Here is a 23,549-nt window from a genome sequence, read left to right as displayed (position 1 = left end):
AAAAGTTAGATGCAAAGGAGGCAAAAATCAACATTTCCTGATTTTCTAGCAACAGCGTGTCAACCATGAAGAAGGCAGTCTACAACAATTGTTCATATAGTGCACAGCTAAACTCTCATCTGCTATGCAGACTAAAGGGACAGGCTTCAGAGGACTTCCTTCTTTACAGGTTAACTCAAGGGGGAAAAAGTTTAAAAATTAGAATTAAATTAATTAGGTAATGTTAAATTACCTAACAACTGAACCAACATCCATATTCTTAACAATGGAATTATTCATTTCAGACATAAATTGCTAGAGCTGCAAATAGCATCTTAAAACAAGTAAATATGCTCTACCAATTAAATCAATGTCTAAATGTTATTCATCTACATATGGCCAAAAAAATGCGTGAAGCATTTCACGGTGTAATTTTTTACATTACTTATAACTATTTTCTAATTGCATTAAGTTTCCCCAATGCAGGTTTTCCCCGCTATCCAAAAGTAGAATTTTCCTATGAAACCTTTTGTAAGCCAAAATGACATAAAGCCAAGAAGTAACTAACCTTACGACATATCTTGCTAAGAGATGCACAAAATAAATTGAGAAAAAGCACACATGCTCACAGACACAGCTCAAAGCCTGACGGCAGCCTGATGCTGAGATACTGAGCGTAGTTCCTGGAGAAGGAGCTTAGGGGCGCCACTCTCACTGCTCTGGGTGTGCGCTGCCTCTATAATGGCTCACTGCAAAACAAACACTGAACGCTCTTTTCAATTTTCACCTTTCACCTTTTGCTCTTTCATACGAGCAAAAATTCTCTTTGGATTTCTTTTCTAGCAGAAACAGGTACTAATGTAGGTCTTCTGTAAAAGTGAAGTGACATAAAGCAAACTTTCACAAAGTGGGGGATACCTGTATAAGGACTGTATGGTCAGGCCACCCAAGACGGCAGCTCTCCTGCTCTCTGTACATCCCCTGCTCAACCAGTCCCTGCTTCACCCACACCCTACTCACGTGACTGACCTTCCCTCTTAATCATAGAGCCTAACAGTAAACGCCTACACACTTGCCTCAGCTCCAGCTAGAGACTGTTTTAGCTTATCAAAGGGGTGGTGAGGGGCGTGCTCCCCTGCTGGTTTCCCTGGTAACCAATGAGCCAACCTGATGTGAATTCCCTCTGTAACTGGTAACCTCCCTCTCTACCCCCTCATCCCCCACCCTCACCCCTACTCCTCCCACCCCCCAGCCCCCTATACACACACACACACACACATACACAACACACACACGTACACACACACACACCTGTAGCAAAGACTGCTGCCATGTCCTGCCCACCCCCTGCTGCACATGGTGGGATGTTGCTCCAGGACCTTACTTCAGAGATGTAAGATCCCCCATCCATTAAACCACTGATGTCTCTGTCGCTGACTCTGGGCTCTTTCTTCGGTCAGGAGGCTGGGCAAGTACAGGGCTTGCAGGCCTGAGGGGTGCAGGCCAACAAGGACAAACCTCAACCACACTTCTTGGCAGACTGTTGGTTCTCCCCAATAACTACCTGCTTCTCCCTGCCAGTACTGTCCCCATGTGTTCAGAGGTCAATTCTGACTAATCTAGGCAAGCAAGGTAATTGCATTTTCCTTCCCAGATAGTGCCAGGAAGGTCTGGCCAATGAAATACGGGAGGAAGTCTGGGGGGGGCGGTGGAATTCTGGGAAGGTCTTGCATTTTCAATGGGACATACATGAAGAGGGGGCTCTATCTTTCTTCTTCAAGTTGTTCTATCTCGATATGAAATCTGGAATAACCATTAGCCTAAGGATAAAAGCCACACTTTGAAAATAAAGGAATCAAGAGTAGCAGAGAAATAGAGCTGTACCATGTTGGAGCCTGACTTCTTGTAATATGAACAACAAATCTTATTTCTTCAGTCATTTTGAATTGGGTTTTCTATTCTTTGCCACCAAAACCACCTTAACTGATCCAAGCCACACTCATACCCAAGTTCATAATTATCATCTATTTCCTCTTCCAAACTTTTCACAGCCATCCTTGTTTTCAGTTAGTCATAATGTATATAAATTTTGTATCCATAGTTTCCACTTAACATTATTGTGAGCATTTTTCCATTTTTTATAGACAATCTTTGTGATTATCACTTTAGGAGCTGCAGAGTATCCATTAAATAAAGAGATCTCTGAGTAATACCTTATTGTTTGATATTTAGGTTTGCCTTCCCAGTTATAAACCAAATTACTTTTGCAAAAGTTAACTTCACACACACACACACACACACACACACACACACACACACCAAGGACTGCATATATATGCAGAGAGAGTATTTGTGAGTCCAGGATAATCTCTCATAAAAGGCAGTAGTAAGTGGATATCTAATTTTCTTCTTAAAAAAAAAAAATTCACACTAGTAAAAAGTCAGATAATGCCCCAAATCAAAGTATTTTATATCTGCCTTAGCCTGAAAAGCAGAGTGAGCTCAATATTTAAAATCCAGACAGGAAATGTATCAAATCTGTTATTGCTAATAAATGTTTTTCAGCGCCTGCTACGTAGAATCAAGACGCAGCATTAAAAAAGTTTAAAAAGGGACTGCTTTCTACCAACTTTTTAAATTAACCTTCACTTCAAACACCAGATGGACTTCAAAGAGTACAGCCTGTAACATCCCACAAGTCCGCTATCTCTCTCTGAATCAGGAGATTTGGGTGAACTAACCTGCATGACACGACAAAAAGATCTATGAATCGCTCTTTCTGGTAAAATTGAAACCATTCAACTCAGATTGGGACTTGAACCCACGTGCTGGGACTCAAACCCGGCCAAAACCCAGACTGGGACTTGAACCCATGGTCTTTTAATTGATATCACACAGCTCAGGTTCTTGACGTCTAGTGCAGAAAGAATTCAGTGAGAGACAAAGTAATAGATAAGAAGTGGATTTATTTAGAGAGAAACACATTCCACAGATAGAATGTGGGCCAACTCAGGAGGTGAGAAGCCCTGAAATATGGCGTGGTTAGTTTTTATGGGCTGGGTAATTTCATAGGCTAATGAGTGGGAGGATGGGATTTCCAGGAATTGGGCCACTGCTCACTTTTTGATCTTTGATCAGCCTCAGAACTGCCGAGGCATGGGTGGGTGTGTCATTTAGCATGCTAATATATTACAGTGAGCATATAATGAGGCTCAAGGTCCACTGGAAGTCAAATCTTCCGCCATCTTGGACCTAGTTGGTCTACCCAGTTTTTGTCATGTCCTGTGGCTACGTCATTCTTTTAAAGGTTGTGCCCTGCCCCTTCCCTCCTGTTTCAAAATCTCAATCATTAGAACATTATCGTTTATTATACCTATTTTACCCATCAGTCATCGGTCACCTATGGTTGAGTTCCACTTGGCTGCTTGTAACAAAGAGGAGCTCCTAGCACAGTGCAAGCAAGTTGCCCCACCGGCCACACCAACTGGAGACTGGAAAAGGGATCCCTCTTTCTAGTCAGGAAGCTCCAAATTATTGCAAGGTACTGTTGGGGGGAATCAGTTGCCTGTTAATTCTTCCTATAGAAATGTGAAAATAATCTGGCTCACATTCAGTTAATAATCATATTCTGGTGAACTAATTTGTTATTATCCCACACTGGTCAAACAAAACCATTTTCTAAAACCACACAAAAAGTTACCATAGGCTTGCCTTACGCTTGATCCTAAATCTAGCGGGATTAAGTCACAGAATGGTAGACTCAGCTGACATGATCACCCACCGCTACACAGCTTAGGTGGGTCCTGATGCCCTCCCAAGGTCTTCCCTGGCTGTGACAAAGGGTCTTCAGCCTCCAAATCACCTTGACTGCTCATTAGAAATGCACATTCTTGAGCCGAATTCCTTAGCTTACTTAATCAGGGTCTCTGAAGGCTAGAGCCCAGGTATCTGCATTTGAATAAGCCACCACGTGATTCTAATGCCCATTGTAAGAACTAACCCCAGGGCTGATACAGGGTGAATCCCCCAAATGATTCTTTGTTACTAATTTGCAAGTTTCACACCACCAGGGCCCAGGCATCATCTTTCTTGTTCTCAGATATTTGAGCCACTGGAGTGTCCACGCCCTGCCCTGGCTCACCTGATATCCCCCTGCCACCCCTTCAACTTGGTTTCAACCAACTCTCCACCTCAGGGGCACCAACTTCCTCATTACTCTTGATGCAAACAGGTACATGACTCTAGCCTCCAGTTTTGTTTTGTTTTGTTTTGTTTTTTGTGGTACGCGGGCCTCTCACTGCTGTGACCTCTTCCGTTGCGGAGCACAGGCTCCGGACGCGCAGGCTCAGCGGCCATGGCTCACGGGCCCAGCCGCTCCGCGGCATGTGGGATCCTCCCAGGCCGGGGCACGAACCCGTGTCCCCTGCATCGGCAGGCGGACTCCCAACCACTGCGCCACCAGGGAAGCCCCAGTTTATTTTTTAAAGGAGGGATTTCATTACAATTAATTTTCTTTCCTTTTGTCCTTTTTTTTTTTTTTTTTTGGTTAAAAAAAAGAAAGAAAGAAAAGAAAAAGAAAAACCTGGATATTCTCATGTCAGAAGAGACTGGAAATCATGTACATTGGACCAAACATAATTTCCTTTCTCTTTCTTTTTAAACTAGTCTTTAAACTACAAGAATAGGATCATTAGACAGTACAGATATTTCTACATGTTTATATAATTAAAGAATAAAATGAGCTGTGGAGTGAAATGTGCACTATCTTATAATGTTGCTATAAGAATTAAATGAGGGACTTCCTTGGTGGTCCAGTGGGTAAGACTCTGTGCTCCCAATGCAGGGGGCCCAGGTTCGATCCCTGGCCGGGGAACTAGAAACCACGTGCATGCTACAAATAAGAAGCCCACATGCCGCAACTAAAAAAAAAAAAAAAAAAAAATCCCGCATGCCACAACGAAGATCCCGTGTGCCACAGCCAAGACTCGGCGCAGCCAAATAAATAAATAGTTTTGTTTTTTTTTAAAGAATTAAATGAGAAAACTAATATATAAAATGCTTAGCTCAGCATCCAACAAAGAGTGAATGCTCAATAAATCCTACCTGTTATTATCAGGCCGGGGTGTTTTGGTACATACTCAGTGCTGGGAAAGTCTTTTGAATAAATCTGTTTCAAAGCTGCCTTCCTCCGGATAAGGAAACTAAAGCTCTGGGGGTTGAGTCTTACTCAACACTGCATAGCTACTGGCAGAGCCAAAGTGGACACCAGTGTTTTCTAAAGCACAATTCCATATTCTTTTCACCACTCCATGACAGCTTTGTTCACACTCTTAACTGAAATGTGGAACGAAAAAAGTCATAGGTTCAGAATATGCCAGTCATTTTGAAGGTATGAGTTACATCCAATCAGAATGTGAGGAGTAAATGACAGAATGGGTTAGCAAGACTAAGCCTGTGAGAGTAATTAAATTATTACATAGCCAGCAGATTGCTGTCCTGGTTTTTTTTTTCTTTTTCTTTTTTTTGGGGGGGTGTGGGGCGGGGAGAGAATTTATCTCCCATCTTGGGTGTTTTCTTTTGTTTCTCTTGTGTTCAACCACTTTACTCCAGGAAGTACACACACTATTACGCAGTGTTCAGAGTTCTGTCTAGTGAGAATTGACTATGAACACAAAGGAATCACAGAGTGTGTTGCTGTTAGGTTTAAATTTCTTTTCAACACAAGAGGGTGGGGAGAATCAATGAACAAGCTACTCTCCTCATTTGGAATATAAAGTGAAAAGAATTATGTGTCAGAAAGCACAATAGATCTAGTGTTTTAACTCTGAAATACACTTATTTATGTCTATGTATATACAATAGGAAATATGAAATATAATAATAGAAAGATGAAAAAACGGTCAGTGTTTGCTAAACATGAGATTTTACTACAAATAATCTCTCACAGTAAATAGTGAAACAATGCTAGGGCTCTCTGCTTGATATCACCTCAAATTTTTTACAGCCACATTGGCATTCTGTCTGTGAAACACAAGTATAGCGATGACTTCATTCTCTAGGATAAAGGATAATTGATCTTAACCTTCCTATCACTTTCCTTTAACTCAAAGCACTAATGCAATTGAAGGCACAGATAAATAAAAATTTCTGAAGGGAAAGAATGGCCCTGTGAAAGTTAACCTCCAAATTACCTCCAAAAGGTACAAAGTACAACATATCTCAGAATCACAATTAGTGAAACCGCTGCCCCACAGCTTGGATGGAGAGCTGCCCAAAAAAAAGAATTTTTAAAGAAAATCCAAACTTTGAAGGACATGTAAGGTTTTTTTCCCACAACTATTAGAGAAAAAAAAAAAGCCCTAATGTTAAACAAAACACCAACTCAAAACAAAGCACTGTTCAAAGGCCGATTATTCACTTACATTAAGTCTATTAATGTGATGCTTTTATTACCACAAAACCAAAACATCTTACCAACTTTATCTCTTTACCAATTGATCCCGATTTTCCACAAACAACATATACAGCTGAATACTGGCACTCTTGAAAACCGCACTTGACTATATCAAGTTGCTTCTTCCCCAAGACAGTTACTATTCCGATCTCTTTTCCCTTTCTTTTTTCTTCACTCACTGATGATATTTATCACACTGTGCCGCAGAACATGAACATCATTTTGACAAGTTGTATTTTGGCCGGGAAATTTTGCCAAACTTTTTCAAATATATGTCAATGGTGGGAGTAAGGCAGAAATTTTACCACGTTTTCCCAAATCGGGTGTGGGGGGGGGAAGGCTATTGATTGTCATATTAGATTTAATATTTCCCTTTCCAAAACAAGTAATTAGAAACTATCGCCTCCTTTGCTTTGCCTCTTCTACGTAAATATGGTAACATTCTGAAGGCAAGATGATCCAGAAAACACACATCCTCCCAACACATGCGCGCGGCCACACACACACACACACACACACATACACGGCAGAGACAAGACCTTATCCAGGAACCCAGAGCGCAGCAGCTTCCAGAGAAACTATCACTTCACACACGAAGCCCGCCTTACTAATTCAAAGTCAAGGTACCAAGGTACTTGAATGGTAACTCAGTGGCAGCCCACCATCACACTGAGAGGCAAACCCTCAATCGCACCCCCTCTCACTCTCTTCAAGGAACACCTAATGCCCTCTCCTAGCTAGGGTGGCTCCCCGCCAGTCCAAGTCGCCGCCGCTGCCCCGAAGCCACTCACCGTGTCTGCAGTCGCAGTAGCCCCAGTCCACCTTGCCGTGGGCGTTCCCATAGAAGCACCAGGGTCTGCCCGTGCCGTCGGGGCTCCGGCAAAAGTTGTGGCTCTGCCCTCGCAGTTGAGCCCAGCCCGCCGGGGGCGACCGCTCGAGGAACGGTGGCACCTCTGCCCAGCGCAGACAAGAGGCGCCGAAGTCCGTCACGTTGACCCAGGGCTCGCCGGCGGGGCAGTCCCCGGCGCGCGGCCCGGGCGTGTGCCGGGCGTGGAGGGCCTGCAGGCGCGGGGTCCGGAGCGCCGCCGGGGGGCGCGGGACGCGCGGCAGAGGCGTCCTCTGTGGACGCTGCTGGGTAGGAAGGTAATAAGGGTACTGGGGACCCAGAGGATAACTGAGGACCGGATCAAAGCTGACCACTCCGGGAAGCGCCCCGAAAATCAGAGCCACCGCGAAGCGGGCGAGCGTCATGGTGCCAGAGCAGCGGCGTTTGCTCCATACTCCCCCTGCTCCGCGGGTTCTGAAGGGTAGGAGAGGAGGGGGCGAGGGCGGGGCTGCGCGTCCCTGGAATCCCCTACTCCAGCCCCCTCCCGTCCCCCGCGCGCGGTCCGCCTTCCCCTCCCCACCTCGCCTCCCGCCGCGGATCCCCGGCCGTGCCTCTGCTCCTGCGCCTCGGGAGCGATCGCCGGCGGGGAAATCCTGTGTTCCGCGGAGCCCCGGCTGGTGGAGAGGACCCGCCAAGAGAAGACGCGGACCCGGCGGACAGTGGCGGGGCCGGAGCCCCAGGTAGCCTGCAGCGACACGCGCCCGGGAACTCTGCTCCCTGGCTGCCGGCACGGGGCGCTCAGTCTCGCCCAGGAGCCGGACCTCCGCGCGGCCGCTGCCTGGCTCCCGGCTGTCAGCCCGCCCGGCCGGGCCGGACCAGCTGCTGGCACCGCTGCGGCCTCAGTGTGCCCGAGCCAAGCCCGAGGGTGCCAACGAGGGGGACGGTCTTGCCCGCTCCTTGCCAGCAGGCGACACCACCAGAGCCCCGCGTCTGGCGGCTGCCAAGCCAGCCACCAGCCCCTGCAGCCATCTCTCCTCCACCGCCTTGCCGCGCCTCGTTTCCTCTATTCTGAAATCGTTAAAAGTGTGGATGGGTTTACCTGCAACTCTCCCTTGATAAGTCCCGGGGTGAAAGTTATCAAAGCCTACTTGGAATGCTGAAGCCATTTTCCTGAGCTGTGAGCTCCTCAAGGACAAGACCACGTTCTGTTCCGCTTTATATCCCAGTGCTTAACACCGTGGCCAACACTTATTAGGCTCCAGTAAACATTTGCTGAAATTAAATTCCTGAACCGACGCAGGGAAAGCAACTTGAGCCTTTCTACTTCCTGCCACCCACTTTCCACCCGGTGCCCTGAAAAACACCAGTTGTTTGGTTATTATTGGGGTTCCGTGAGGCCCTCTTAATACCAAATTTCCTTTCTAACCAGAGAAGACTTCATCCGTCCGGGTCTCCATCCTATCCAAAAAGGCCATCCCTCTAACACCTGCTTCGTTTTTGCCCGGCAAGGGACTTGAGTTAAGCCTACTCTTTCGCCTCTCCAAAGTAGACTCTGCCTGCCGGCAATTTTGTAGCTGTTAGCTCGACCTTAGCAAAGCCCTTTCAACTGCTTCCCGCCGCCAAAAAAAAAAAAAAGTTGGTTTAGAATTTTTTAAAAATCACTGAAAAAAAAAAAAATCACTGGAGCTGGATGTCTTAGGATTTCCCCTATCAGTTGTTCCTGACACTTAAGTTAAACAAGAAAATGGAAGGCCGTAAAGAAGGCAATATTTTACTTTCTGGCTTCAGTGCGGGGTAGAACTACTGTCCCATAGTATATACTGCACTGTGAAGAAAATTTGAGCATGACTTAAACGATTATTGTTAAAACCTAGATTTCAGTTAGAAACTGAATTAATTTCCTTCCCCCAGCTCAAATAATAATCTATCTTAGTTTAACCTTTTGGAATCATCTGTTGTTGTTTTTTTAATTTTGTTCACTCCTATTAATGAAACATTTGATTTAACTTCAGAGAGAAGTGGGCAAGTGAATGGTATTAGGAATCCAGGAATGTATTTATCAAATCTTTATTCAAGATGTTTTTACCCACTATTTCTTTTCTTTTTTTTTTTTTTTTTTGTGGTACGCGGGCCTCTCACTGTTGTGGCCTCTCCCGTTGCGGAGCACAGGCTCCGGACGCGCAGGCTTAGTGGCCATGGCTCATGGGCCCAGCCGCTCCGCGGCATGTGGGATCTTCCCGGACTGGGGCACGAACCCGTGTCACCTGAATTGGCAGGCAGACTCTCAACCACTGCGCCACCAGGGAAACCCCATTATTATTATTATATATATTTTTAAACTAATAGTTTTCTGACTCCAAAAGCATAGTTAAAACTGTACTTGGGGAAGAGAGTGAAGGTAAAAATCCTTCTTTGGGGGAGGTTGATTTACTTATTTTAGTAGGGTCGACAGAGTTCACCAATCACAGATTCTTGATATAATAGGTGACAATTCTAAAAGGAGTCACACTTTTCCTTCAAAACTGGCTCTCCACCTTCTGCCACTCACATCATGGCCCAGGGAAGGCTCATCTTGGGATTCTGGCTGGCTTGCTTAGACCCTGCTGCCCTCCCTTCCCTGCATGGCTCCTACACCTGTGGCTTTCACACTTCCTGGGGGTCTGGAGGCAGACCCAATTCTGACACACCTGTGTACCTTGGAGAGAGGAAAATAACGAGAAAGAAGTAGAAGAGAAGATGGTTGGAACTGAGTTCCAAAGAGGAGGGACCCTGGTCTGGCCTCTCCTCCAGCTTCCTATACACCTAAGAGGAGCTGAAGATTTTCCAAGGTCTACTTAACATTTAACAGATTATAAAGCTGACACATACAAAGTGGAGTTACCCACAGAAAATTCCACATCTGGATTTAATCCCTTCAATTTTAGAGCATATCTTTCTGAGAATATAAAATGGCACGTCTGTAATTGGACTGTGAAGTCAGGGGCCTCAATTTGGGTTTCGTCCTCTACTTTACAGGCAGAGTATGACTTAAACAGACCTGCTCTTTACATATTACTCCCCTCCTCTGCTAATCTCTTCTCTCATTTCTCCTCGCTGCTACCAACATGCAGATGTTTGGGATTTCCAATTCTCCATCCAATCCCTGAAATGCATTTCTCCCTCCCACCTCCATCACATCATGTGTGTTGGGGGAATGGGAAGAAGTCCCCTCCTTCTACCTCGATTAGGTGCCACCTAGCCACAACTCCCTCCTCAGACGCTCCTGACCCTCTGTCACACACATCAAAGCCAAAGGTGAAGGGGAGGCAACTCAACTCCATTGTGTTACAACTGCAAGAACCCCACTGCCAATTCTTTCTCTGCTTCCCAATCCCTTCAGCAACAACAAAGGAGCAAGGAGAGGGAAAAGAAAGAAACAAGTGACATCTTGCAGGCATTTCCCATCACAACACTTAGAAAGCCCCACGAGGCCCCCCAATCTCTCTTTTCACCTCTGCAACCTCCAATTCCATCAAGCAACCTCAGTGATACGGGGCCCAAGAGTTCAACTCTCCCCAGCTTGTCAGCCTAAAACCTAAAAATGGGAGTGAAGAGGAGAGTCTCCCAGCCCATATCACAGCAGGGAGGAGTTGCAGCCTTGAGGGGTGGAGGTGGGGCATGAATACATGTGCATATACTTTCCTGTGGTGACTACGTTACAGTAAGAACATTTGATTTTATGGTGGTTTGGGGGGATCCTTTTACTTTACATACATGATGGGCTGAATAGTGTAGTTTGATTTAGAAATACAACCAATATATTGTACATTTTATTTTTACAGAGTTCCAAAACCAATACATCAAATAACTTTTAGAAAAGTTCCATGTACAATTTGGGTACTGCCGGTATTTGGAAAAGCTAAGAGCGTTCAAACATATGGCAAAGAAGCAGTATTTACTTGGACAATTCCAAGTGCAAAAAAAAGTTGTTAAAAGAACACTGAGCATTGCTGTATCACATAAAAGAAAAAATATATTAAATAATAGCAATAATATAAGTCCCTGTCTAGGGACTGTGGGAAATTTAAAATGATAAGACATTATCAGGTCTTTGTGGCAGGGAATACAGTAAAAGAACATATAGTATTTGGTTAAAAGTACAAGAAAATAAAAGAAAGATCCAGAAAATAAGAAATGAATTGCTAAATGAATGGTACAGTGATTTGGGCCGAGGGCCTCTGTTGGCAGGACGTCTCTGGCAGCAGAGGTAAAGTTTACACCTCTGCCATGTATCAGCCACACTCTTCTTTGCCAGCCCTCCACCATGAAGATGTCTGAGGACCCACAACTGCAACAGGTGTTCTATATTTAACCATATATAACCATGTGTAAGGGCTGTTGACCTTACATACAGTGTCCAAGAGCAAAAGAAAAGTTCTGCTTGACTCATCGTATTCATAATGCTTCTAAGAGGCATTTTATCTCTATTTTTCTCATTTTTCAAAATGAAATTTTATAAAACTTTTTTGTTTTATAATTTTTTTTGTTTTATAAATAAAAAATTTTATAAAACTTTTTTGTTTTCTTTTTTTAAAAAAATTATTTATTTATATTTGGCTGCATGGGGTCTTCATTGCTGTGCGTGGGCTTTTCTCTAGTTGCGGCGAGCAGAGGCTACTCTTAGTTGCAGTGCGTGGGCTTCTCATTGCAGTGGCTTCTCTTGCTCCGGAGCACCGGCTTTAGGCACACAGGCTTCAGTAGTTGTGGCACACAGGCTCAGTAGTTGTGACTCACAAGCTTAGTTGCTCCATGGCATGTGGGATCTTCCCAGACCAGGGTTTGAACATGTTTTCCCCTACATTGGCAGGCGTACTCCTAACCACTGCGCCACCAGGGAAGCCCTCCATTTATTTTTAAAAACTCTTCTAACCTTGGTGTAATCCCTATATGGAAATTAATTCTACAGATTCAGTTCCAGGCTTACCCAAATTATACATACTGTATATGATGAATATAGATGTAAATATATAGATAGCTCCCAAAAACAGAAAAGAAAAAAGGTTAATTTGGCCTTGAAATCAAACTGGGGGTCACGCTGGCTCTAGCTCCTATTCACTATGGGATCTTAGGTGAGTTCCCTTAGTGCTCTAAGCCAAAGGCTCAACATCTGTGAAAAAGGGTTGGCAATCCTGTTTGCAGGATAGATCTCTGGGAGGGGTAGTTGAGATAATACATGTGAACTGTTAAACAGAGTACTCAGAAAGTGCCAACTGCAACATGGTAGATTAGCCTCAGTAACTGCCTTTGAATTCTTTTTTTTTTAATTAATTAATTTATTTTTGGCTATGTTGGGTCTTCGTTGCTGTGCATGGGCTTTCTCTAATTGTGGCGAGCGGGGGCTATTCTTCGTTGAGGTGCACGGGCTTCTCAATGAGGTAGCTTCTCTTGTTGCGGAGCACGGGCTCTAGGCACGCGGGCTTCAGTACTTGCAGCACACAGACTCAGTCGTTGTGGCTCGCGGGCTCTAGAGCACAGGCTCAGTACACGGGCACACGGGCTTAGTTGTTCCGTGGCATGTAGGATCTTTCCGGACTAGGACTTGAACCCGCGTCCCCAGCATTGGCAGGCAGATTCTCAACCACTGAACCACCAGGCAAGCCCTGCCTTTGAATTCTTAACCCCAAAAATTAAGTCACCCTGTGAAAGCCTGCCTCAGTGAAGCAGGAAATCCCCTCCCTATCATGCTTCTGCCTCTTGCCGCACCCCATTTAAGAAGGATGACAAACATGCGGCTGCCCCAGCTCTGCTCACTTGAGTACTAGTTCTCGCTGATGGGTTTTCTCCTCCTCTCAACAGGTTTGGTACCTGAAAGCCAATGAACTACTAGCTATTTTGAGTTAAAACACTTTTCATGAGGAGTCTGCCTAAGGATAATGAGTGGTTTTCAAATCCCTCAGTTGCAGGTGGGCTGTGGCCACAGATGAAAAAAGTAAACAGATTGAAAGAAAAGCCTGGCTAGAACTGCTTGCCTGTGATCTGGGAAGCACTGAATCTTCGTGTTGAAAAGGACTTAGAGCTCCAACTTTCTGTCAAATGCAGGAATCCTGTTCAGAACATCCTGACAATTGTACTTCCAAGTGTTTCTTGAAAACTATGGGTGAAGGAAATTTCTACTTGGAAGCTAGCACGCTGCACCTCTAGAAAATCCAAATTGTTAGGAAAATCTCCCCATCTACTAAGCCAGAAGTTGCCTCCAGGTGGAAACCTACTTTATCCAGCTATGATTCTGGTTCTACTCTCCTATTGATTTGGTGTCAATTTAGAGTCCAGCAGATCTGGGTTCAAATCCCTGTTAAATTATTCATTAGCTTCAGGGGGCACTAAAGACTCCTTTCTCTGCCCCTTCTTTTCACCTTCAAGAAAGAGCCGTCCTGAGACTTCCCTGGTGGTGCAGCAATTAAGACTCCACACTCCCAGTACAGGGGGCCTGGGTTCGATCCCTGGTCAGGGAACTAGATCCCACATGCGTTCCACAACCAAGAGTTTGCATGCCACAACTAAGGAGCCAGTAAACCGCAACATGACCAAGTGCAACCAAATAAATAAACATTAAAAAAAACAAAAATGAAAAGAAAGAGACGTCCTGATTGGGAGTGTGCAGATCCAAGAACAGCAATTGATTCACACTGCTAGACTCCCTTAATAGTATTATCATGGGAGATATAAATATAAGTCTGTATAAGCATAGACGAACAGTGCCCTATTTTCCCTCCTTTTGCTTAGTGTTTTTTCTACTTCATCACTGGAATCTTAAGGACCATAAAGTTGAGATTTGGGCATAGGTTGGGGCAGAAAGGGAGGGAGAGAAGCTGTTTAGCTGTGTGGTCATTGGCCTACTGCTAGGAAACTGCTTTGGGGTTTGGGATCAAAGCCTTCACTAATTGTAAAAGTCCACACTTGCCTGGGCTTGCATACTATGCATAAATGCCCTCTGGGGAACTCATTGCCTGAGGATGGGGGGGTGGGGCCTGGGGGGGAGGGGGGAGTGGAGATGGGATTCAGGGATCCTGGCTTCCCGTCATCCATCAGTCACTGCTAACCTCTTTTAAAATATAGTTTGCCTGTCTGTAATATGGAGATAATTCTATTTTACAAAGTTGTAAGAATTAGAAGCAGTTTGTTAAGTGCTGGACAATGAGCAAATGACTATCATTTAAGTATGTGAAGACAGTTATCAGGACAAGTGTGGCAGTAAACTGCAGCTCATAGAATTAAAAACCGTACTTCAGGGCTTCCCTGGTGGCACAGTGGTTGAGAGTCCGCCTGCCGATGCAGGGGACACGGGTTCGTGCCCCGGTCCGGGAAGATCCCACATGCCGCGGAGCGGCTGGGCCCGTGAGCCGTGTCCGCTGAGCCTGCACGTCCGGAGCCTGTGCTCTGCAACGGGAGAGGCCACAGCAGTGAGAGGCCCGCGTACCGCAAAAAATAAAACCCAAAAAACAGTACCTCAGATATTATTTGCCCATTGCAGATTTCAGTGGAAAAAAAAAATGTCGCCCTTGTTTCAAATACCACACTATGATTGCATTAACTTTTCAACAGCCACATAATTTCTGGCTCTTATACAACAAAGTTACCTAAACTCTTTGTCAGTCTGACAAAATCCCACATATCCTTTAAAGCCCTGTTCAAACTATTAAATCTTCCCTAACCAAATTCTGCTCTTGCAATATGTGTTAGCCTGGCATGCTGTACACAGAGAATTTCTACAATCACAAACACATTGTTCCAGATTTGTCTACATTAAAAAATCCCCAATGGAAAGAATTATGCATTCCACAGTGATTGGCCCTTAAATGGCAGCCAATAGGCAGTGGAGAATTATTCAGCACCAAAAAGAATTACTCAGTATGAAAAGGCATGGAGGGATCTTAAATGCATATCACCTAAGTGAAAGAAGCCTATCTGAAAAGATGAAAAGACTGTATACTATATGATTTCAACTGTATGACATTCTGGAAAAGGCAAAACTATTGAGACAGTAAAAAGATCAGTGGTTGCCAGTGGTTGAGGTGTGGGGACAGGAAGGAACAGGCAGAACTCAGAGAATTTTTAGGACAGTAAAAATACTTTGTATGATACTATAATGATGGATACATGTCCTTATACATTTGTCCAAACACATAGAATGTACGACACCAAGAGCAAACTGTAATGCAAACTATGGACTTTCGGTGATGATGATGTGTCAATGTAGGTTCATCAACTGTAGCAAATATAATCACTCTGGTGGGGTATGTTGATAATGGAGGAGGCTATGCATGAGTGGTGCAGAGGATATTTGGGAAATCGGTGTACCTTCCCCTCCATTTTGCTGCAAACCTAAAACTGCTGTAAAAAATTTAAGTTAATTTTTTAAAAATGTCAGCCAATAAACAGTGAACAAGTGAGATCCTCAAATAAAATGCAAACAAGCTTTTAAAATTTTTTTATAATGTGGTAGTGTATTGTCTCCAAGAGATGTCACAAACTAGCAGCCAACAAGATTGACATGCCATCCAGATATATCAATATTTTGTTTGGTAGAGAATCATTTTAATAATTGAACTTTATGCATTATTTAAAATCAGTAGCTCATCCATAAAATTAAGGACTACCCACCTCCCTTGTGTATCTATTAGAAAGCTTTTGGCTGCAAGTAAAAGACACTTCAAATCAAACTGGCTTAAAATCAGATATTTTAAAGGATTATATGATCTCGTACAATAGGAAATACCAACCAATCCAGGTTGATTGCTTCAGTGCCTAACCATGTCTTTGAGGTGCCAGGCTCTGTATCTCTCTACTTGGTCATCTTAGGGTTGGCTTCATCTTCAGACTGCCAGCAAAGAACAGGACATTACATCTAGATAGAGTCCATGTTCAGAAGAAGAAAAGAGACTTGCTCTTTCTGTGCCTCTTTTTCAGGAGTGAAGTAATCTTTCCCAGAAGCTTCTGAGGAGATTTCCCCTCACACCTTATAGACCATTATTGGGTCACATGCCTGTTCCTGAAACATTCACTGACTGGAAGATAGACTTACTGTGATTAGCTTGAACTAATTATCTGGGAGCTTGGGAAGAGATCAACTTATGTATACCTTGAAAAATCAAAAGATCTGGCAACATTGCAACCCTAATTCCCACATGGTAACAAATGTCTGTTGCTGTTTCCATCCTTAGACTTAGGGAACAGTCCTCAATTCACCATTGATCACTGCTTGCCTGGACTTTTTTTTTTTTTAATAAATTTATTTTATTTATTTATTTTTGGCTGCATTGGGTTTTCGTTGCTGCGCGTGGGCTTTCTCTAGTTGTGGCGAGTAAGGGCTACTCTTTGTTGCGGTGCGCGGGCTTCTCATTGCAGTGGCTTCTCTTGTTGTGGAGCACGGGCTCTAGGTGCATGGGCTTCAGTAGTTGTGGCTCGCAGGCTCCAGAGTGCAGGCTCAGTAGTTGTGGCTCACGGGCTTAGTTGCTCCGCGACATGTGGGATCTTCCCAGACCAGGGATTGAACCCATGTCCCCTGCATTGGCATGTGGATTCTTAACCACTGTGCCACCAGGGAAGTCCTGCCTGGACTTTTTGAGCATTTGAGTTTACTACACCTAGTTTATACGTTTTTATCTGGCAGGAGTTTTATGCTAAATTATGATATTCCATAGGTATTTCAAGCCTATGAATTCTGGAGACTAATGATGAATGGGTAATTATGGGTAATTATGTTAGTATCTATAGCGACATAAGTTTTTGTCCCACAACTTAGTGGCTTAAAACAACAAGCATTTATTACCCCACAGAGTTTCTGGGAGTCAGGAATCTGCGAGTGGCTAAGCTGGGTGGTTCTGACTCAAGGTGTCTTATGAAGTTGCAGTCCAAGTGGTGATGGGGCTGCAGTCATCTGAAGACCTGGGTGGGCTAAAGGATCTGCTTCCAAGCTCACTCATAGGTTGTTGGTTGGAGGCCTCAGTTCATCACCACATGGAATTCTCTATAAGGCCACTCACAGCATGGTATTGGCTTCCCCTGGGGCCAGTGATCCAAGAGAACAAGAGTGACCAAAACAGAAATCACAAAGGCTCTTATAACCTAATCTCAGAACTGACATACCATCACTTCTGCCATATTCTATTGCTCACAAAGTAAACTAACCCTGGTGCAGTGCAGGACGGGTGTGAGTTCCAGGAAGTGGAGATTGCTGGGGGCCGCCTTTGAGGCTGGCTACCATAGTTACATTCTGCAAAATTGATCTGTTGACAGGGAATTTAAACAGATACTTATTTGTAGTGTGACTACATGAATTTTCCAAATGCTAAATATTTTGGGAGTGCATTGTCAATTAAACAATCACTTTACATGAAACATAGGGTCAGCTGTAAGCAAAGTTGTCTTAATTTCCCCAGAATTGCATCTCCCATGCTACATTATAAGCAGACTCAGTCTTGTTTTTTATCTGTTTGCAAGAAAAAAAAAGATTGTATCAATGAATCAGGTATCTAGGCTCCTAGTAAAAGACTCCCAAGTGTACCAGCTGCCTGATAAGACTTAATGTGTCAGCCAGTCTGGAGTTATTAACTTTTCAACAGGGACAAAAGAATGCATGGTCAAAGGAATTATGGGCTTTCAGGCATCCCCTGAACTGAGTCCCAGGAGAGCAGGAATTTGGATAAAGAAGATGCCTCCTGCAATTGTATCATGTGTAAGGCTGTCCATATTAGAATACTGCTAAAGAAAAAGAAAGATAAGACAAAACAAAAATAGCCATGGTTTAATTTGATGAGAAGATTACAAACCTTTTCAGCTAAATTATATTCACCATCTGTAAAACAACTCCCGGCATTTTGTAATGCAACAGTTTCTTGTCTAAGCAATTAAGCTATGTACATTACTGTTGCTTTCCTACACACCCTCATTAAAAAAAAAAAACCCTAAAGCATCAAAAGGCTTATTTATGTATAACACTGTTATAACAACTGGAAACAAAATTTTCTAGTGGAACTGAAATCAGAAAGAATTTATTTTGCCCCCACCCTTCCATGAAACAGTTACATTGTGAAGGACATTTTGCCCTCATTTGGGGACTGAAAGATAGATACAGTTTTGAAACAGAGACTCATTGGCAGTAATTATAGCTGAGTTGTGTAGTAAAACAAACTCAGGGCATTAAAAATATGATGCTACTCTGTGGGCTTCTCTGGTGGTGCAGTGGTTAAGAATCCTCCTGCCAGTGCCGGGACATGGGTTCGAGCCCTGGTCCAGGAGGATCCCATGCCGCGGAGCAACTAAGCCCGTGCACCACAACTACTGAGCCTGTGCTCTAGAGCCCGCATGCCTAGAGCCTGTGCTCCCCAACAAGAGAAGCCACCACAGTGAGAAGCACGTGCACCGCAACGAAGAGTAGCCCCCGCTCTCCGCAACTAGCGGAAGCCCATGTGCAGCAACGAAGACCCAACGCAGCCAAAAATAAATAAATAAAATAATAATAATAAATAAAAATATAATGCTACTCGAGACTAGTCTTTATTTTTAGAAGGCTTAGAAAACCTCTACCCAGTGTACAAAGGCTCTACATGTGACTAAATGTTCCTTGCTATCAAATGGTCATCAGAAAAATGAAATATGGTCAGACAGTCAACAAGAAAAGCAATACTTGGCACACAGTATCAGTTCTGTTGCAGCTCACAGCTGAGTCTAAGCAAAGGCAACTTTATGGAAGATGCTGGGTTCCATCTGGGAGCCTGAAATAAGAAGTTAATTAGTAAGGTTTCCTTCTGTGACAGAACGGCTGTTAATGTAATGGCATGTGTCTTGTGGAATGCTTGTCTTCAGAAATGTTTTAGGTAAATTATCTCAGACACGCAACAATAACTTTGAATAATTTTAACCTTTGGAACGTAACTAGCTCAACAGGGCATATAATAATAAAGGCAGAAGGAAGAAACCTGTTAAGACATAGATCTCTTGAAGATGTTAAAATGTTTAAAACCCTGAACATCAACAGAAAAACCTGAACAATAACATCAGTTTTAAGAATATAGATAATGCCATGATTTTTATTTTTGATTGTGATACATAATAGTATGTGTAACTATAATTTGAAGCTATGATGTTATACTTTATAATTTTCTATATTCTTTCATTTTCAAAATGTTTGATAAATATTTAGAAAGAAAGAGCACAAAAGGTAATACAAGGATCTTTAATGTACACCAATTTAGTGGCATCCAAATGATCACTTAAAGATATACTGACTTGGGTTTCCCTGGTGGCGCAGTGGTTGAGAGTCCGCCTGCTGATGCAGGGGACATGGGTTCGTGCCCCAGTCTGGGAAGATTCCACATGCCGCGGAGCGGCTGGGCCCGTGAGCCATGGTCGCTGAGCCTGCGCGTCTGGTGTCTGTGCTCCGCAACGGGAGAGGCCACAACAGTGAGAGGCCCGCATACCGCAAAAAAAAAAAAAAAAAAGATATACTGACTTTTTCATAGTGAGGACTTTTACTCAAGTGGTTGGATGGATTTGTGCTCTCCTTAAGAAAGCTCTTGAGTGAGCTATTGGATCTTATTCATTTCCGGATCCTCATTACTTACTACAAGTTTCTCAATAAATATTTTTCACTGACTCTATATCCAGTTTCTTATCTAGTTCTCTCTTTTTTTTAAATTAATAATTAATTTTTAAATTTTCTTTATTTTGGCTGCGTTGGGTCTTCGTTGCTGCATGCGGGCTTTTCTCTAGTTGCAGCGAGCGGGAGCTACTCTTCGTTGCGGTGCACAGGCTTCTCATTGCGGTGACTTCTCTTACTAAGGTGACTTCTCTTGTTGCGGAGCACGGGCTCTAGGCACACGGGCTTCAGTAGTTGTGGTTCACAGGCTCTAGAGCACAGGCTTAGTAGTTCTGGCGCATGGGCTTAGTTGCTCCGCGGCATGTGGGATCTTCCTGGACCAGGGCTTGAACCCGTGTCCCCTGCATTGGCAGGCAGATTCTTACCACTTTGCTGGGCAAATTTCTAATAGGTAACTTTTCCATCAGAAAAGGGGTGTGTTACAATTAAGATGACCATTCATAAGCTGGATTTTTTCTTAACATTAGTAAACAAATTCTTCTTATCGTCACTGTTACATCTAAATAGGGGATACCATATTGTCTGGTGGACAGCACATAGACTGTCAACCAAAGGATGTTATAGCAAATTCTCCTCCGCCATTTAATAGCTCAGACGTTTGCTAGTTTCTCTCCAAGTTGCATCTGGGGGTGACAGTGCCACCCCAGAGTGCTGTTGTGCAGGGATATGAAAAGTGCTGTGTTGGCTACTTCATGGCCACTCAACAGATGGTACATTTTCTGTTTCATTTTTGTCCCCTTTGTCTAAGCTCAGTGTTTGTCCCATATTGTTGAAAGGCTAACAGTTTTTTCCTACCAAAGCATGCTGAATCAAGATGCAGTTTCACAATCCAGGCTGAAGTAGAACTGGTCAGGAAAAGTTGCTACAGATCCTCGAGAACATGCTAACCTTTAAAAAATCTCATCCAGTCTGTATTTGGGGCCCCAAAGTCCAGTAAATAATGTGTAGTTAATTAAAATCTCAGCTTCTTTGGGAAAGAAGTGAACTTTCTTTGCCTTTCAAATTGGTAGACAAAGGAATTCAGACCAAATTAAAGTGCTGTTAAGCCTTTGAAACATAAAACAAATGAAATATTACCTCTAAGGACTAAATTATGCACTGATAATTTTGGGGGTTCTCACACAGGAGTTTTAACATTTTTACTTTATTAAAAATTCAAAGCACTTAGGCCATTAAATTTTACCTATGTAGTTTGTTGTTGTTTAATGAAGATATCAGTGGTAATCATCTCCATTTCCCGCTGGATTTCAAATACCAACTGTGGCAGCTACAACATTGTAGTTTGGGTTGATCACTGATCCTTACCTGCTGCCAACAGCAGCAGTGAGGGTTTTGCCTTTCCTTCTGGAGCACACATTTGTAAACCAAAGCTTTCTGATACTGAGTGTCAACCAGGTTTTAGATCTTGTCTTTACTAGTATAGGGGCATTACACCCAGGGTTACTGTCTTTTCTCTATATCCTCAAAAATGCTGTTTTAATGGATTCTTATTTTTCCTGAGTCTTCTCAGGATCTAAATTGTCCTCTACTTTAATCTTCCTTTTAAATTCTCTTTGTGATTAAAAGGAACTGTTTCCTTGTGGCCTATCCTACTAACTTTGTCTTGGACTTTTTGTCCTTTGTTTACTTTCTTTGGCCACACTGTTTTTTGTTTTGTTTTTATTGTTGGTGTTGTTGATTTTGTCCACCAGTGTATCAAGTTCATTGCTATGTCAGGCCTCTTGTACTTGCTACTCCCTCTTCAAAGAATGCCCTTCCTCTGGGTCTTCACAGGGCCACTCTTCAACTCTTAGATCTCAATCAAATCTACCTGCCCAGGGAGTCTCTGCCCTCCGTACCTAAAACACTCACCGTCAACCTCCCCCCAGGTCACTTTTCATCCCATTAAACTGTTCTCCTTCCTCCATAGCACCTATTACTATCTGAAGTGATCTTTGTCTTTTACTATGTTTGTCATCTGACTCCACATGCTGGAGGGTAAGCTCCATATAAGGCAGGAACCCTGTCGCTTTTGCTCTCCACAAAATCCCTGGTGTTTCGCACAGTTCCCATAGAGGCTTCATGACTAATTTCTTGAAGGAGTAGATGAACGAATCTATGACTGTCTTCATCCTCTTCTCCACCTATTTAATGTTGCCAATTAATCAAGGTCCAGGGACTTCCCTGGTGGCACAGTGGTTAAGAATCTGCCTGCCAAGGCACGGGACATGGGTTCGATTCCTGGTCGGGGAAGATCCCACATGCTGAGGAGCAACTAAGCCCGTGTGCCATAAGTACTGAGCCTGTGTGCCACAATGAATGAAGCCCGCACACCTAGAGCCCATGCTCTGCAAAAAGAGAAGCCAGCCCAATGAAAACATGTGCACTGCAATGAAGAGTAGCCCCGCTCGTGTCAACTAGAGAAAGCCCGCGCACAGCAACGAAGACCCAACGCAGCCAACAGTAAATAAATAAAATAAATAAATCTATTAAAAAAAAAATCAAGTGGCTTCCCTGATGGCGCAGTGGTTGAGCGTCTGCCTGCCGATGCAGGGCACGCGGGTTCGTGCCCCAGCCCGGGAAGATCCCACATGCCGCGGAGCGGCTGGGCCCGTGAGCCATGGCCGCTGAGCCTGCGCGTCCGGAGCCCGTGCTCCGCAATGGGAGAGGCCACAACAGTGAGAGGCCCGCATACCGCAAAAAAAAAAAAAAAAAAAAAAAAAATCACGGTCCATTTTTTTTCCCTATAAATATCCTTTCAGAGGACTCTCGTCCACAATGTTGATTAAAACAATGGCCTTCATTTTAAAAATATTAGACTACCTGTTAGAATTCCTCACGACTCTGCCCTAAGTTTCAATGGCTAGTCAACTCACCCGAATGATTGCCCTTGATTTAGGTTGGAATCGATCAGTTTTCATCCCAATCAGTTCTGGGAGACTGTTTGGTGAGTCTGTAACCCCTGAAGGCATTAGCCCAGGATTCTTAGCTCAGGATTCTCAAGACTGCCCCCAGACACTATTCCTATTCCAGACAGTAAATTTTAGGAAGGAGAGCAGTGTAATCCCTACTTTTTCGTACCAGCCTGCTCAAGACAGTAAGGACCCCACCGAGGTCCATTCCAATCTTGGTTGTTAACTGACAGCAAACCAAGTTAAGCCCTATAGAAAACAGATAAGTTAAAAAGAAATAACTAAACCCTGTACTTCTTGTTTTTCCATATTCTTCACTTTGGGCACTCTCTGCCCTCTGTAGGAATATGCCTCCTGAACGGGATCCCGGGGCCTGCATTCCCAGGTCTGGCACTTTCCAGCCATTCGTACCCAGAGGTGTACAAGCTGCAAACTCTCCTCTCCCTGCAAGTCCCTTATCACAAACACTGTCTTATGGACAACATCAGGCCCTCAGTGTTTGCCTGCTGTTGATTTGATACATTCCTTTGTGCTAGACTAAAAGAACCCTCAGGGCCTCTTCTCCACCTCCAGCAGTCTTAATTGTAGCTTTTTAAGATAACCATCCACTTTGGTGTGTCACCTAAAGGAATGAGAAAGAGGTTAAAATTCTAGACCAGGTACGGGGCGAAGGCAAGTAACAGGTTGAGACAGATGCTTCTGATGAGTAGTTTGTTGAACAGCTCAAATTCTGCTGGGTATGTGGCCAACGACTTTCTCACA

At 43.8% G+C, this 23,549-nt stretch overlaps 1 protein-coding gene and 1 pseudogene across 2 annotated transcripts in view; both read right to left on the bottom strand.

The window, feature by feature from the left end:
* PRSS12 (serine protease 12) overlaps positions 1-7,831 on the bottom strand; it is a 65,759-nt gene extending 57,928 nt beyond the window's left edge. For both annotated transcript variants that reach the window (XM_022596283.3, XM_089911297.1), the window contains exon 1: positions 7,225-7,831. In XM_022596283.3, coding sequence (XP_022451991.1) covers positions 7,225-7,684 — 460 coding nt within the window. In that variant the 5' untranslated portion in view covers positions 7,685-7,831. The remainder of the gene's footprint in view (positions 1-7,224) is intronic.
* Positions 7,832-9,614: 1,783 nt separating this feature from the next.
* Positions 9,615-23,192, bottom strand: LOC149749100 (uncharacterized; annotated as a pseudogene).
* Between the last annotated feature and the right edge of the window lie 357 nt (positions 23,193-23,549).

This window comes from Delphinapterus leucas, chromosome 5, assembly GCF_059928025.1.
Source record: "Delphinapterus leucas isolate spDelLeu-1000000601 "Yukka" chromosome 5, BTC_Dleu_Yukka2, whole genome shotgun sequence".
In the NCBI taxonomy this organism is placed as follows: Eukaryota; Metazoa; Chordata; class Mammalia; order Artiodactyla; family Monodontidae; genus Delphinapterus; species Delphinapterus leucas.
Note: the sequence above shows the minus strand (reverse complement) of the source record. Positions and strands in the feature narration are given on the sequence as shown.